General features: G+C 37.9%; 1 protein-coding gene across 1 annotated transcript in view; it reads left to right on the top strand.

Moving 5' to 3' along the window:
* Positions 1–13,953, top strand: part of LOC101351540 (serine/threonine-protein kinase MRCK alpha-like) — an 87,033-nt gene that overhangs the window by 6,124 nt on the left and 66,956 nt on the right. Inside the window, exons 2-4 of the mRNA XM_012558968.1 lie at positions 1,820–1,913; positions 2,318–2,439; positions 3,878–3,942. Of these exons, the coding sequence (XP_012414422.1) occupies positions 1,820–1,913; positions 2,318–2,439; positions 3,878–3,942 (281 nt within the window). The remainder of the gene's footprint in view (positions 1–1,819; positions 1,914–2,317; positions 2,440–3,877; positions 3,943–13,953) is intronic.

Genomic DNA, 13,953 nt, shown 5'->3' with positions numbered 1-13,953 from the left:
ACCCCAAGAGTGTGGACCCCAGGCACGCTTTTAGCTTAGTAATGCAGTTACTCCCAAGGTTCACACTTCACCCCAAAATTAGACAGCCCCATAAAACAAAACAAGACTAATGGGGAACAACAGTCCAGGGACAAGGACTAGAAGGCAGGAGGGGACAGGAAAGCTGGTAATAGGGAACCCAAGGTCGAGAAGGTAGAGTGTTGACCTGTCGTGGGGTTGTTAACCATTGTCTTAAAACAATATGTATACCAACTGTTTAATGAGAAACTATTTGTTCTGTAAACCTTCATCTAAAGTACAATAAAAATAAATAATTTCTTAAAAAATTGTTATTGCTTTGAGCTAATTCAAGAGTTCATTTTTAAAATATATATATAATTGTAATAATATATAATATAAAAGCATCATAACTGAGCCCATAAAAGTCTCTGTAGATCAAATTCAGAGAAATGTATTTTCCAAGTACATCAAGTTCAATTGTATTAGAATCTCTGATCTTTCTTCTTAAGGTAAAGACAGATGCTATAGGTTTTCATTTTAGCAATAAAAATATTCTAAATTGTGTATTCAATCTCTGTTTAGCATATCTTTTCTAAGGTGCTTAAGGAACTTGCTTATTTCCTAGCAGAAGCTGATTTTCATGTAGAAGGGTCACTATTCTGAGTATTACTACTGTCACAAAGATCACATGGCTGGTGGAGAAGTTGAGTGTTCTCATTGCCTTCTACCTGCATTTAATCAAGTACTCTGATACCTCCATGCCAGTCATAATGTTAGTAGCATCTGGGATTTTAATTTGAGATTGTTATGATTAATTGACAATGTTTTACACTTAACTATAAGTTGCGAGTTATGTTGCCACTTTTCTTATGTCCCATGTTTCCTTCTTTCTTTAATTCAGTTTTTGTCTTACTCTCGACAGCATCCTGAAGGAGTTCTTTCAGAAAAGTCTGTGTGTAGTAAACCATCTATCTCTTTACAAGTTCAAAAGTGTCTTTAGTTTGCTTTTTCATCTGAATTCTCATTTGCCAGCCTCAGAACTTGCTAGGAAGTGATGGAACTAACCATCCCAGTGACTAGAAGATCCTTCTAGGAATGGGGCTTAGTGCTCTTACATTGATAAATGGCGTGCATTATACATAATGCTTACAAGTAAATAATTTAAAAGATAGGGATAGTGTAGCATTTCAATGCCAACTTTAATATTCAAATTAATTTCTAATTAAAAATAAAAAGTTTGGAATAGTGACCTTTCTTAGTCAATAAAACTGCCTTTGCCCTTGAAAGAATTAATGATTTATTCAACTATATGACCCAAAGCTAGGAATTAGCCTACTCTGGCCCGATGTGTCTTAAATCTAGCCAGTCGTTTCATATTTTCTAAGAGCTTTGTGAAAATCCGGGTCTATACACTTTGGTGAGTGCCTGGATGTTGCAAATGGTTAATTCACTTGGCTGTTAACCAAAAGGTTAGAGGTTCAAGTCCACCCAGAGCGACCTGGGAAGAAAGGCCTGTTGATCTACTTCTGAAAAATCCCTCCATTGGAAACCCTATGGAGCACAGTTCTGCTCTGATACACAGAGTCTCCGTAAGTCTGAGTTGACTCAATGGCAACTTTTTTTTTTTTTTTTTTAAATACGCTTGGTAGTATCTCTAGGGTTTTACTCTTTTCTGTTGGTAGTAAATTACTTTTTATGACCCCTTAAATAGCCTTATGTTAAGATTTATTGTAAGTAACCATTTGTATATCCTTATTTAGGCTTTTTGTTCTATTCTGTGTTTGCGTTTTGTATCTGTCTTTTACTTTCTATATTCTAGCATCAAGGAAGAAAATGATGCCGAGGGCTTGATCTCAGAAATAACCAAAGAAATGGAGTCTTTAAGAAATTCCAACTTAGTTCCAGGAGCAAGAGTGAGTGTTGTCATAGGACACAGAATGGAAAAAAGAAGAGCTGAAAACCATGATGAAGTTGCATTATTATGTCAATGCATATAGGTCTTAACCTACAAAAAACCTTTTCATAAGGAATCAGAGAGCCCTGCTCTTCCACAGTCTGTGCTGCATAAAAGAGCTGTTTGGTGGTGATTTGGGAAGAGCTATCATGGTCATCAGTATCAAAATGAGACTTCTCATGTGAAATTATCCCCCATAATATCCCCAGACAATGAAAAGTGGTAAATTTTAACAAGTTATTTTTCCTTTTAATAGTCAAGAAAAGTAATAGTCTTGAGTACCTCTTCATTTTTTTTTCTAGATACGATTTCAATGTTGTAAATGTAAGATTAAAATTAAAACTTATTTCCATGCTTCTCTAGAAAATGCCAGGGGAGATGGATCGATTTGATAAACTAGATATGCTTAATTTGGAGTCAGCTCTGGACAGAGAGAGAAGACCCAAACAGGTCCTTGCTGAGGCACCTCCGTTCACGTTAGACCGGTAAGTCTGAGGATGCCATTGTAGTAGAAGGTTTTTTCAGCTGGTCACAAAGTACATGCTCATTTTCTTCCTATGGCATAAAGTTTAGTTTTCCTAAAAAGAATAGGGTTTTTTTTATGAAATAAAAAGTTATGAAAAATTGAAAGTGATTACTTGCTTTTAACATGCTTTAAATTATGTATTTTCAACAGGCTTTGATTAATTCTGGCTTCTCCACAAAATGGTATCGATAATTCTGGATAATACTGAAAAATAATGAAAACCAATGCATCTATGAATGAAGTTTCTATTCTTTTCTCCTTATTATCTGCAAAATTTCCTTGATTCACAAGCATCCAAAATTCTCTTTTAAGGAATACCTTGTATATGTATAAAATACAATTTAAAATGAAAATAGAACGAAAAATTGTGGCCTATTTCTCATAGAACTTTACCTTCTGAAGAGTCTATTGATGTTGGTTTTAATATGGCATATTTTAATTATAGCTTATAACTTATATATTGTAATAAGTGTATCTTTTTAAAAGCTGCCTCTCGCCATCTGTCTCCTGGTTGGTGGAGCATTCCCTTCCATTCTTACCACAAAAGTAGAGCAAATTAAACTCTAAAACTGTGGATGATAATCCTATAATCATAGAAATAGACAATAAACATGACTCATGACTACATCCGTGTAGGTGAGATGCTGGAATATCGGAGAGTTAAAGGAAAAAATGCAATTCAAGCCTGAGTGAGAATATAAATACAAACACCTGTTTCCAGTCACCATGAGTCAGAATCGACTCTCCGGCAATGGGTTTGCTTTTTGTTTCCTTCTCACATGAACCTACTTCAAAAGAGTCATTTAGTGAGATGAGGAGAATGTAAGCCTATGAAGGTCAGATGTTGTGCCTGAAGTCTTACTTAAGTAGTCCTTAATTAACGTTTGGATCAATTTAAATGCAAGCAGTTGAATTACTTAATGCCAAAAGCTTTATATATTACAAACGATCCAGTCATATGACAAGTATTCTTTACTTAAATGTGCAGGGTGGTCTTGAAAAGGAAAAGCTGTTTCTCAGTATGTGGACAATACAGTGTGAAGAGCTATCAAACAACATCTTCTGTGTAGTGTTTCAGAATAACCATATTATTTCATCTTATGCTCAAAGCATTTGAGCTCAAACATTTGCTCAAAAGCAAGTATGTGCACTGAACTGGAAATAGTGTAAATATCCACTGATTTGCTCCATTATTTTGGCTCCATTTGAAAAAAAAAATCCCAATTCAATCGTCAAATCTGCGTTTTCATTCTGAATGTTGTTTTAAATACAAAATCCAGCTTGGCTCATGATCCTAACCGCATGAGTCCCACTTCAAATTATGCAGATCTAACTATAGATTGGATCTCCAGCACTTGGCCCTTAATGACGTCTTTCCTTTTTTCTGCCTCTTTCAGTGCAATGAAAGTCAAAGAGAAGTACCAATCCGACCTGTGGTTAGAAATTGAACGCCTGAATAAGGGTGAGGAGCTCAGATCTAAACAGGGTATGGGGCGAAATCAGGTCCTGTTGCACCACAGTTGCATGGGTCCTCATGGGCACAGGAGAGAACACTTTCTATGAAGGTGTGAGAATAGGTCTCCTAAGCCCAGTTGGAGCCCATGGTGTGAGTGTGTGTTTGGTAATATGTTCAGTGAGCCATTTTGTTTGTTTTTTAGCACAATTTAGAGATTTTTCTATGATGTGATTGTTGTCATTAGCTGGCATTGAGTTGGTCCCGACTTATGGCGACCCCACGCACGACAGAATTGGACAGTTGTAACCCATAGGGTTTTTCATTGGCTGATTTTTGGGAAGTAGGTCACTAGTCCTTTCTTCCTGGTCTGTTTTAGTCTGGAAGCTCCGCTGAAACCTGGTCAGCATCATAGCAAAATAACAAGCCTCCACTGACAGACGGGTGTTGGCTGCACGTGAGGTGTGCTGGCCGGGACTCAAACCTGGTCTTCCGCGTGGACGGCGGGAATTCCACCGCTGAACCAGCGCTGCCACCTTTTCTATCCCACTGAAAGCAAAGTACGTTGCTTTCAATGAAACTACCTTTTTTCAAGCCATGAAATATTTAATAATTTTTTTTTACTAACTGATAAAAAAATTTTTATTTCACATTAGTTATCACTTCTCAGTTTGTTTTTAAATGGCGACCCCATCTGTGTCGGAGTAGAACTGTGCTCCATAGGATTTAAAACATTTTAAAATTTATTTTGCTGTTGTTGTTGAGAATATACACAGCAAAACACACCAACAGTTTCTGTATATACCATTTAGTGACATTGATTACATTCTCTGAGTTGTGCAACTATTCTCACCCTTTTCTGAGTTGTTCCTCCCCTATTAACACAAAGTCACTGCCCTCTAAGGTTCCTACCTAAACTTTCAAGTTGCTGTTGTCACTTTGATCCCATATAGATAGTTCTCAAAAGAGCATAATGCTCAAGGCAGATCTTTTTTTCACTAGTTAAGCTAAACTATTGTTTGGTTTTAAGAAGACTTAAGGGGATATTTTTTGGTTTAAGGTTTAAGGATTATCTCAGGGCAATAGTTTCAGGGGTTCATCCAATCTTCACGACTCCAGGAAGTCTAGAGTCCATGAGAATATGAAATTCTTTTCTGCTTTTTCCCCTTTTGATCAAGATTATGCTATAGAATCTTTGATCAAAATGTTCAGTAATAGCCAGGCGCCATCCAGTTCGTCTGGTCTCATGGCAAAGGAGGCAGTTGTTTATGGAGGCAATTAGCCACACATTCCATTTCCTCCTCCTATTCCTGATTCTCCTTCTTCCTCTGTTGCTCCGGGTGAATAGAGACCAATTGTTGTGGCTTGGATGACTGCTTGCAAGCTAACTACAAGGCAGAAGAGAAGCACTAAAAACGTTATTAGGCCAATTAACCGAGATGTCCCCATGAAACCATGGCCCTAAACCTACAAACAAGGAACCAAATCCCATGAGGTGTTTGGTTGTACAGAAGCAGCCTCAGCAGCTACTCTTTTTTTTTTTTTTGTCATTTTTGTAAATATATCTGTCACACAACTTTTGCCAATTCAGCTTTTTACAGGGATACAACTTCTTGACAGCAATTACAATAATCGGCTGTCCAACCTCCTCCTTAATCAATGTGATTTTTCCATTACCATTATTCCCTCCCCCACTTTCCCCCTTCTCCCACCCTTGGTAACACTAATAAACTTTGGTCTCTGTGCGTTTGCCTTTTCTTGTCTTTTTATATAAGTGAGGTCATACAATATTTGTCCTTTTGTGATTGACTTACTTCACTCAGTATAATGTCTTCAAGCTCCATCCATACTGTAGCATGTATCAAGACTTTAATTCTCCTACCGGCTGAGTAGTATTCCATTGTGTGTATGTACATGTTGTTTATCCATTCATTTGTTGGTGGGCATATAAGTTGTTTCCACCTTTTGGCTATTGTGAATAGTGCTGCAATGAACTTTGGTGAACAAGTCTCTGAGGCTTTGCTTTCAAGTCTTCTGGGTATATACCTAGGAGTGGAATTGCCCTGGTTGTTCGGTGGTTCAAGAGCTGGGCTGCTAACAAAAATGTCAGCAGTTCCAACCCACCAGCTGCTCCTTGGAAGCCTTATGGGGCAGTTCTACCCTGTCTTATAGGGTCACTACGAGTTGGAATCGACTCGACAGCAAATGGGTTTGTTTGTTTTCTTTAATGGTAGTTCTGTTTTTAGTTTTTTGAGGAACCACGACACTGTTTCCCACAACGGCTGTACCATTTTGTGTTCCCACCAGCAGTGAATAAGGGTTCCACTTTCCCCACATTCTTGCCAACATTTGTTATTTTCTGTTTTGTTTTGTTTTTTTAAATCTTTGTCATCCTAATAGGAGTAAAATGGTATCTCATTGTGGTTTTTGATTTGCACTTCTCTGATGGTTAATGACATTGAGCATCTTTTCATGTGTTCGGCAGCCATTTGGTGGCATGTCTGTTCAAGTCCTTTGTCCATTTTATGATTGAGTTATTGGTATTTTTGTTAAGTTGTTGAAGTTTTAGATATATTTTGATTATTAAATTCTTATTGGATATATGGTTTCCTAAGATATTCTCCCAATTGTTAGCTTGTCTTTTCATTTTTTTGTGAAGTCTTTTGATGAACAAATTTTTTAATTTTTATGAGGTCTCATTTATTTATTTTGTGTTCTGCTGTTTGTGCTTTTGTTATTATATTAGATAATCCATTGTTAAAAGCTAGGCCTGACAGCGTTGCCCCTGCTTTTTCTTCTAAGAATTTTATGGTTTTAGTTTGCACATTTAGGTCCTTAAGCCACTTTGAATTTACTTTTGTGTATTATGTGAGGCATGGATTCTATTTCATTTTTCTGCATGTGGAAATCCAATTTTCCCAGCAACATTTATTGAAGAGACTTTTCTTTCCCCATAGAGTGGACTTAGCACCTTTATCAAATATTCACTGACCATAGATGTGTGGGTTTATTTCTGGATTCTCAATTCTATTCCATTGCTTTGTGTGTCTATCGTTATACCAGTACCAGGTGTTTTGATCTGTAGCTGTATAACCCATTGCCATCCAGTCGATTTCAACTCATAGTGACCCTATAGGACAGAGTAGAACTGCCCCATAGGGTTTCCAAGGAGTGGCTGGTGGATTCAAACTGTTGACCATTTGGTTAGCAACCGATCTCTTAACCACTGTACCACTAAGGCTCCATAGCTGTGTAGTATGTTTTAAAAACTTCCCAGGTTTTGAATACTCTCAATGAGTCACAAAATGAGATAAAGCCACTCTGGTAATGTGAGTGTTTGGTAATGTTCCAACTGATTAAGTTTGAACGAACATACGTTTCTGTGATCAGAGCTTTCCGAAGCACTGGGAGGGCGGGGGTTGGGGGTGGGGGGTGGTGCCAAAACAAGCAGAAGACAGTGGTGCGCTCTTGAGGCTCCTGAAGCGTAGCTGAAGAGACCTTCCTGGAAATGTCAGAGATTAGTGGAGATTCATTAAGTGTTGCACTGGGGTGACGCGCTCTTCAGGCTCCTGAAGCATAGCTGAGGAGACCTTCCTGGAAACGTTGGAGATTAGTGGAGATTCATTAAGTGTTGCACTGGGATTCTCATGATCTTTTGATTCTTGGAGTGCCTGCTTTAAGCCACTTTCAAGTATTTATTAACTTTTTTGTTTTGTTTTATTTCCTTTAAGCTTTTCCTGGATATTTCCCCATGAATCTGAAAGCTAAGAATGTATCACGCTTTTTACTACATGAATTTCTTTTTAAAATTTTCTTTCATTATGAAGGTGTTATTGATATGAGAATTTAATAAAACAAAGCTCTGAATATTACCCTTTCTGTTTTTATTAAATTTTAATTTTATTGTGATAAAATATATGCAACAAAAATGCGCCATTTCAACAATTTTTACGTGGACAATTCAGTGACACGAATGACTTTCACCATGTTGTCCTACCATCACCCCTGTCCATTTCAAAAGTTTTACATCACCCCATCAGAAACTCAGTGCCCTTTTAGCAATAACTCCCATTTCCTCTTCCTCCCAGTCCCTGGTTACCACTAACAAACTTTTGTCTCTATGCATTTGCATATTCTAGACATTTTATGTAAGTGGAATCATATACTATTTGGCCTTTTGTGTCCGACTTATTCACTCAGTGTAATGTTTTCAAGGTTCATCCCTGTCATAGCACGTATGAAGACTTCATTTCTCTTTATGGCTGAGTAATATTCCATTGTATGGATATACCACATTTCGTTTATCCATTCATCTGTTGACCAACCCTTAGGTTGTTTCCGCCTTTGGGCTATTATGAATAGTGCTGCAATGAACACATATCTGTTTGAGTCTGAATGTTACTTTTCAAATAAAGGGATACTGTGTTTTTTTTTTTTTTTTTTAAAGAGACCATCACCTAGTTACTGATCAGTTAATGGGCCTTCTACATTTATATGTTCTCTTGTTCTTTCATTCCACACTTATGTGCTACACATTGGACTGGATCAGGGTGAGGTAGACCTGCACCTGCTGATGAAAATTCCAGAGGGTAAAGGGTAGGCTAATAAAGAACTCAGGATCAGAAAGCCCTGGAGAGCAGTGGCTGTCCCATAACTATTTGCAGGATGACTTTTTCACAGACAATAGAAGAAACAGTTAAAGAGAACTGTAGTTACCTTTGTCCAGATATGTTCTAATCCAAGTGAGATGTAAAGAGGTATTGAAGGTAGGATGGAAGTTGTGTACAGCATTGAGGTAGCTGTGGCCCCAGTGGTAAATGTTCCAGAAAAGAAACTCAGGCTAGAGTATTTCCTGTTACAAATCATCAGTGAATGGGGATACTTTGAGTCCCAAAACATTGATTAGTGGGATGCTTGAAATTATTTTTAAAATTAACCTGAAAGAGAAAGACTATATATTATTATAATTCCTGATGAAGTTAACATTTCAATGAATAGTTCTATTTTTATTATTATTTTCTGTTTGAATACTGAAGAGCAATAAAATACTTTAGTAGTGTTATGAGACATTTCTGAACACACTTCTTTATTTGATCATTAAGCAGTCATATTAGTGACTTATATTTGAACAACTCACACTTCTGTCAATGTCAATTCCTAAAGGTATACTTGTTAGAAAATTAAAAATTTACACTTTTTGTTCTCTAATAGTTTAATAGAACTTGAGTCATTTTAAAGATTTTTTGGAAGTCCATCTATTTAAAGTTAGTACAATTACTAGATGATTATGTACAGTGTTTTCTATACAATTCTTCTGGGGGTGGAGGAACCATAGTTGAATATTTTATTCTGTCTAAATAAATAATAGCTTGAATCAAGGTGATAATATGATAAAAGTTTTAAGTATAATTAAATATATCTATTTCACTGCCTATGTTCTTATTACAGATAACTAGGTCAAGAAGTGCACACCATGTACCTAGAAGGGGTAATTTGAACTGATACCTGGAATGGGGAGAAACTAGCATAGAAAAAGCAGACATCATTGGCATGACTTTATTTCTGAAATCCCCCATAGATCTTCCAAAAATTTTCCAAGTTTTACTTAAAAATACAAGTATTTGGGAAAAGAAAGCAATGATTCGACATACAGGAGTCAAATAATTCATGAAAACTGACATAATTTACTTATGCATTTTCGTTATAAGTTTACCATGAATTGGCTAAAAATTGTTTCATCTGATGTGCAGAATGCTAAGATACATTAAATGTATATTGATTTAAATATGTATGCTTGATAAATCAGATTTACTCTGAAATAAAATGGTTTGAGAACTATAGATTAAGAGTGAAAAAGGCAGGAAATTCAGTTTTGATTTTCTAGCTCAAAAAGTTTTGGGGGGGGTGCAAAGCCAACATGGTGCTATAGACAGAAGCAACACACCATCCCTCCACAGCAAAGACCCAAAAAACTACGTAAAACAGAGACAAATGTGAATCCTGGAACCCTAATCGTCAAATGAAGAGAGAAAGAACTCAGCCAAGCACCAAATGGAATAAGAAACTGACATAGAACAGAGAGCAAGGAGAAATAGGAGCAGAGACCCCTATCAGCTAATGTGGCATGGATTCACCATTTTGGACCACTCAGCCACGAAGAATGACAGACAGGGAGTACAGGAAGGCAGCTCCACAGAGCTCCCAGCAGGAGACAGAGCACCCAGTAAGCAGCGATATACACTTTCCCACCCTTCTTCCCCCTGCTCAGCCTCCGCCGCTTTCCGGTGGGCTGAGGTTGCTCCGCACGGAAGACGCCAGCTCCTTGCCGCTTGGATTTGCCCTGCCCACGCCAGCTAACTCCTTCAGTGCCATTTTGTTATTACTTTTTTCTGTTGTTTTTTTTTTTTTACTTCTTTTGGTTTCTTCTCGCTCTCTCACTTGCTTCCTATCCTTTCTTTTGAACACATGGCTCCATGTGCCATCTCTTCTCTGCTCCTTCTTTTTCTTTTTTTTTTCCCTGCTCCTTCTTGACAGGCTGTGCAGTGCTGCTTGGCTGGGGAGCCACTTCCCTGGTCCATGCTGCCACACTGGTGGGCTCATTAGGGGCATTTTTTTCTTTTTCTTCATTTCTTGGTTTCTTGTCTCTCTCTACCTTCCTTCTTTTCCTTTCACCTGAATACCTGATGCTGTGTGCCATCTCTGCTCCTTCTTGACGGGCTGTGCAGCACTTCTTGGCTAGGGAGCCCCTTCCCCAGTCCACACTACCATGCCAGTAGGCTCCCTTGGGGCATTTTTTCCCTCTTCTTTTCTCGGTTTCTTCTCTCTCTCTCTATCTTCCTTCCTTACCCTTTCTCCTGAACACCTGGTGCTGTGTGCCATCTCCACTTCTTCTTGGTAGGCTGTGCAGTGCTGCTCAGCTGGGGACTCGCTTCCTCTGGGCTCCCTTGGGGCATTTTTTTCTTGGTTTCTTGTCTCTCTCTACCTTCCTTCCTTTCCTTCCTTCCAACCACCTGACATCTTTTTTTTTCTTGGTTTCTTGTCTCTCTCCACCTTCCTTCCATTCATCCCTCCTGACTATCTGGGCACGTGTGCCTTTCTCTTTTTTTAAAATCTAGTGTCTTATCTCTCTCTCCCTTCCTTTCCTTTCTCCTGCCCACCTACCTGCATGTGCCATATCTGTCCCTTCTTGACGGGCTGTGCTGCACGGCCCAGCTATAAGCCATCAGCACACAGCTTCCATGGGTCTGTGCCACTCCATCAGCAGGCTCCCTCAGAACTTTTTTTTACTTCTGTTCCTCTCCCTTCTTTTTCTTCTTTCCCACACCCACTTAACTCCACACATCACATCCTTTCTCTTCCCTCCTGCCTATCTGCACCATGAGCTGAGCATTGCACCCCTGAGCAACACAGGCACCATCTACTGGAATCCGCCCTGCATTGCCCCTCAGCCCCAACTTGTCAGCCCCAGTGTGTGCTGCAAATTACCCATCCCAGCCCCTCTCCCTCCATGGGACCTGCCCTGCTGCACCATAGCTGAGTGACTAGCCCTGCCCACTGGACAAGGTGGTGAGAAGGATTGTGCTGACAGACAAGCAAAGAACAAAGAACTCACAGTCTGCTTACTCAGACATAATTAAATAAAACAAAAAAGCAGGATGAAACAAACAAATCTATACTCAATAAAAAAGGAAAATAATTACTGAATGTCCCGAAGACAGGAGATAATATCAAAACCTATGAAAAAGCAGTAACAGGATGTTTCCACTAGGCGTCCAAAATAAAACACCAGATGACCTTCCAGCAGAAAAAAAAGACACTGAAACTACCTGATAGGAAATTCAAATCTCTAATATTCGGGGCTATCCAAGAGATGAAGGAAAAAGCACACAAAAATGAGGAAAAAATAGACACAATCATGGAAAAGACAGACAAAACAATGGAAGAATTCAGGAAAATAACGCAGGAACAAAATGTCAAACTCACAACTACAAATCATACAAAAACAACAATTAGAAATCTAAAAGATAAAATTTCAGAAATGGACAGTGTCATGGAAGATTTGAGAGTTGAAACAATGGATGACAGGGTCAACGAAATTGAAGACCAATACTTGTATACCACTTGGTTTGAGGAAAAATCAGAGAAAAGAATGAAGAAAAATGAAGAAACCCTGAGAATGATGTGGGATACAATCAAAAGCAAAAATTTGCAATTGATCGGAATTTCAGAACAGGAGGAGAAAACAGAAAACACAGGATCATTGAAGAATTGTTAACAGAAAAACTTCCCTAATATCATGAAAGATGAAAAACTGAACATCCAAGAAGCTCAACAAACCCCATATGGGATAGTCCCCAAAAGAAAATCACCAAGACATATCATAATCATACTCACTAAAACCAAACACAAAGAATCCTGAGAGCAGCTTGAGAAAAACAAAAAGTCACATACAGAAGGGAAACAATAAGGCTAAGCTCTGATTACCTGGCAGAAACTACTCAGGCAGGAAGGCAATGGGATGACATATATAAAACCTTGAAAGAAAAAAAATTGCCAACCAAGAATAATATATCCTGCAAAACTCTTGCTCAAATATGATGGTGAAATTAAGACATTTCCAGATAAACAGAAATTAAGGGAATATGTAAAAACTAAAGCAAACTAACAAGAATTATTAAAAGGAGTCCTTTGGTTAGAGAACCAACAACATCAGACCACAGCCTGAATCTAGGATGCAAGCCTGCATCAGCCAGATACCGACCTAGGTAATGAACTCTCAAGGATAAAACAAAACTAAAAGATTTACAACAGGGAACCAGAGAGGTTAATCTGTAAATGACACAACATCAGAACAATAAAAGAGGAAATAAACAGTGTAGGTATAGAACTTTCAAATGGAGAGGAAGTCAAGGGATACCAAGTAATAAAAGACTGGTTCAAATTTAGGAAGATAAGGGTAAATTTCAAGGTAATCACAAAGAAAGTTAACAAACCTACTCATCAAAATAAAGAAGAAAAACATAAAGTCTCAGTAAAAACAAAATCTATAAAAACAAAGAAATGAAAAAAAAAATCCACAAACAAAGGAATTCAGCACAGGAGAGTAAGAGGAACAAAGAAAACATCAGCACCACAAAAAAAGCAGTACAAAATGACAGCAATAAACTCACACCTATCAATAATTACACTGAAAGTAAATGGCCTAAATGCACCCGTAAAGAGACAGACAGTGACAGAATGGATAAAAAAGCAGGATCCATCAATATTCTGTCTACAAGAGACACACCTTAGAAAAAAAGACATAAATTTATTAAAAATCAAAGGATGGAAAAAAATATATCAAGCAAAAAGCTACCAAAAAAGAGCAGGGATGGCAATATTAATCTCAGATAAAATAGACTTTAACACAAAATTCACCATAAAAGACAAAGAAGGGCATTACATAATGATTAAAGGAACAGTCATTCATGAAGACATAACTATAATAAATATCTATGAACCCAATGACAGGGCTCCAAAGTACATAAACTCTAAAGCACTGAAAAGAGAAATTGACAGTTCCACAATAATAGTAGGAGACTTCAACACACCACTGTCAGTAAACGACAGAACATCTAGAAAGAAACTCAGCAAAGATACAGAAGATCTAAAGGCCACAGTCAGCCAACTTGACCTCATAGACATACATAGAACACTCCACCCAACAGCTGCAAAGTACACATTTTTTCCAGTGCACCTGGAATGTTCTCCAGAATAGACCACATCTTAGGCCACAAAACAACCCTCAACAAAATCCAAAACTTTGAGATAATATGAACTATCTTCCCTGATCACAAAGCCAACAAAGTAGAAATTAACAACAGGAAGAACAAGGAAAAAAAAAAACCAAATACATGGAAACTGAATAGCACCCTGCTTAAAAACCACTGGGTAATAGAAGAAATCAAAGATGGACTAAAATATTCCTAGCATCAAATGAGAATCAAACCTTTGGGACACAGCAAAGGCAGTGCTCAGAGG

This window comes from Trichechus manatus, unplaced genomic scaffold (assembly GCF_000243295.1).
Source record: "Trichechus manatus latirostris isolate Lorelei unplaced genomic scaffold, TriManLat1.0 scaffold00201, whole genome shotgun sequence".
Classification (NCBI taxonomy): Eukaryota; Metazoa; Chordata; class Mammalia; order Sirenia; family Trichechidae; genus Trichechus; species Trichechus manatus.
Note: the sequence above shows the minus strand (reverse complement) of the source record. Positions and strands in the feature narration are given on the sequence as shown.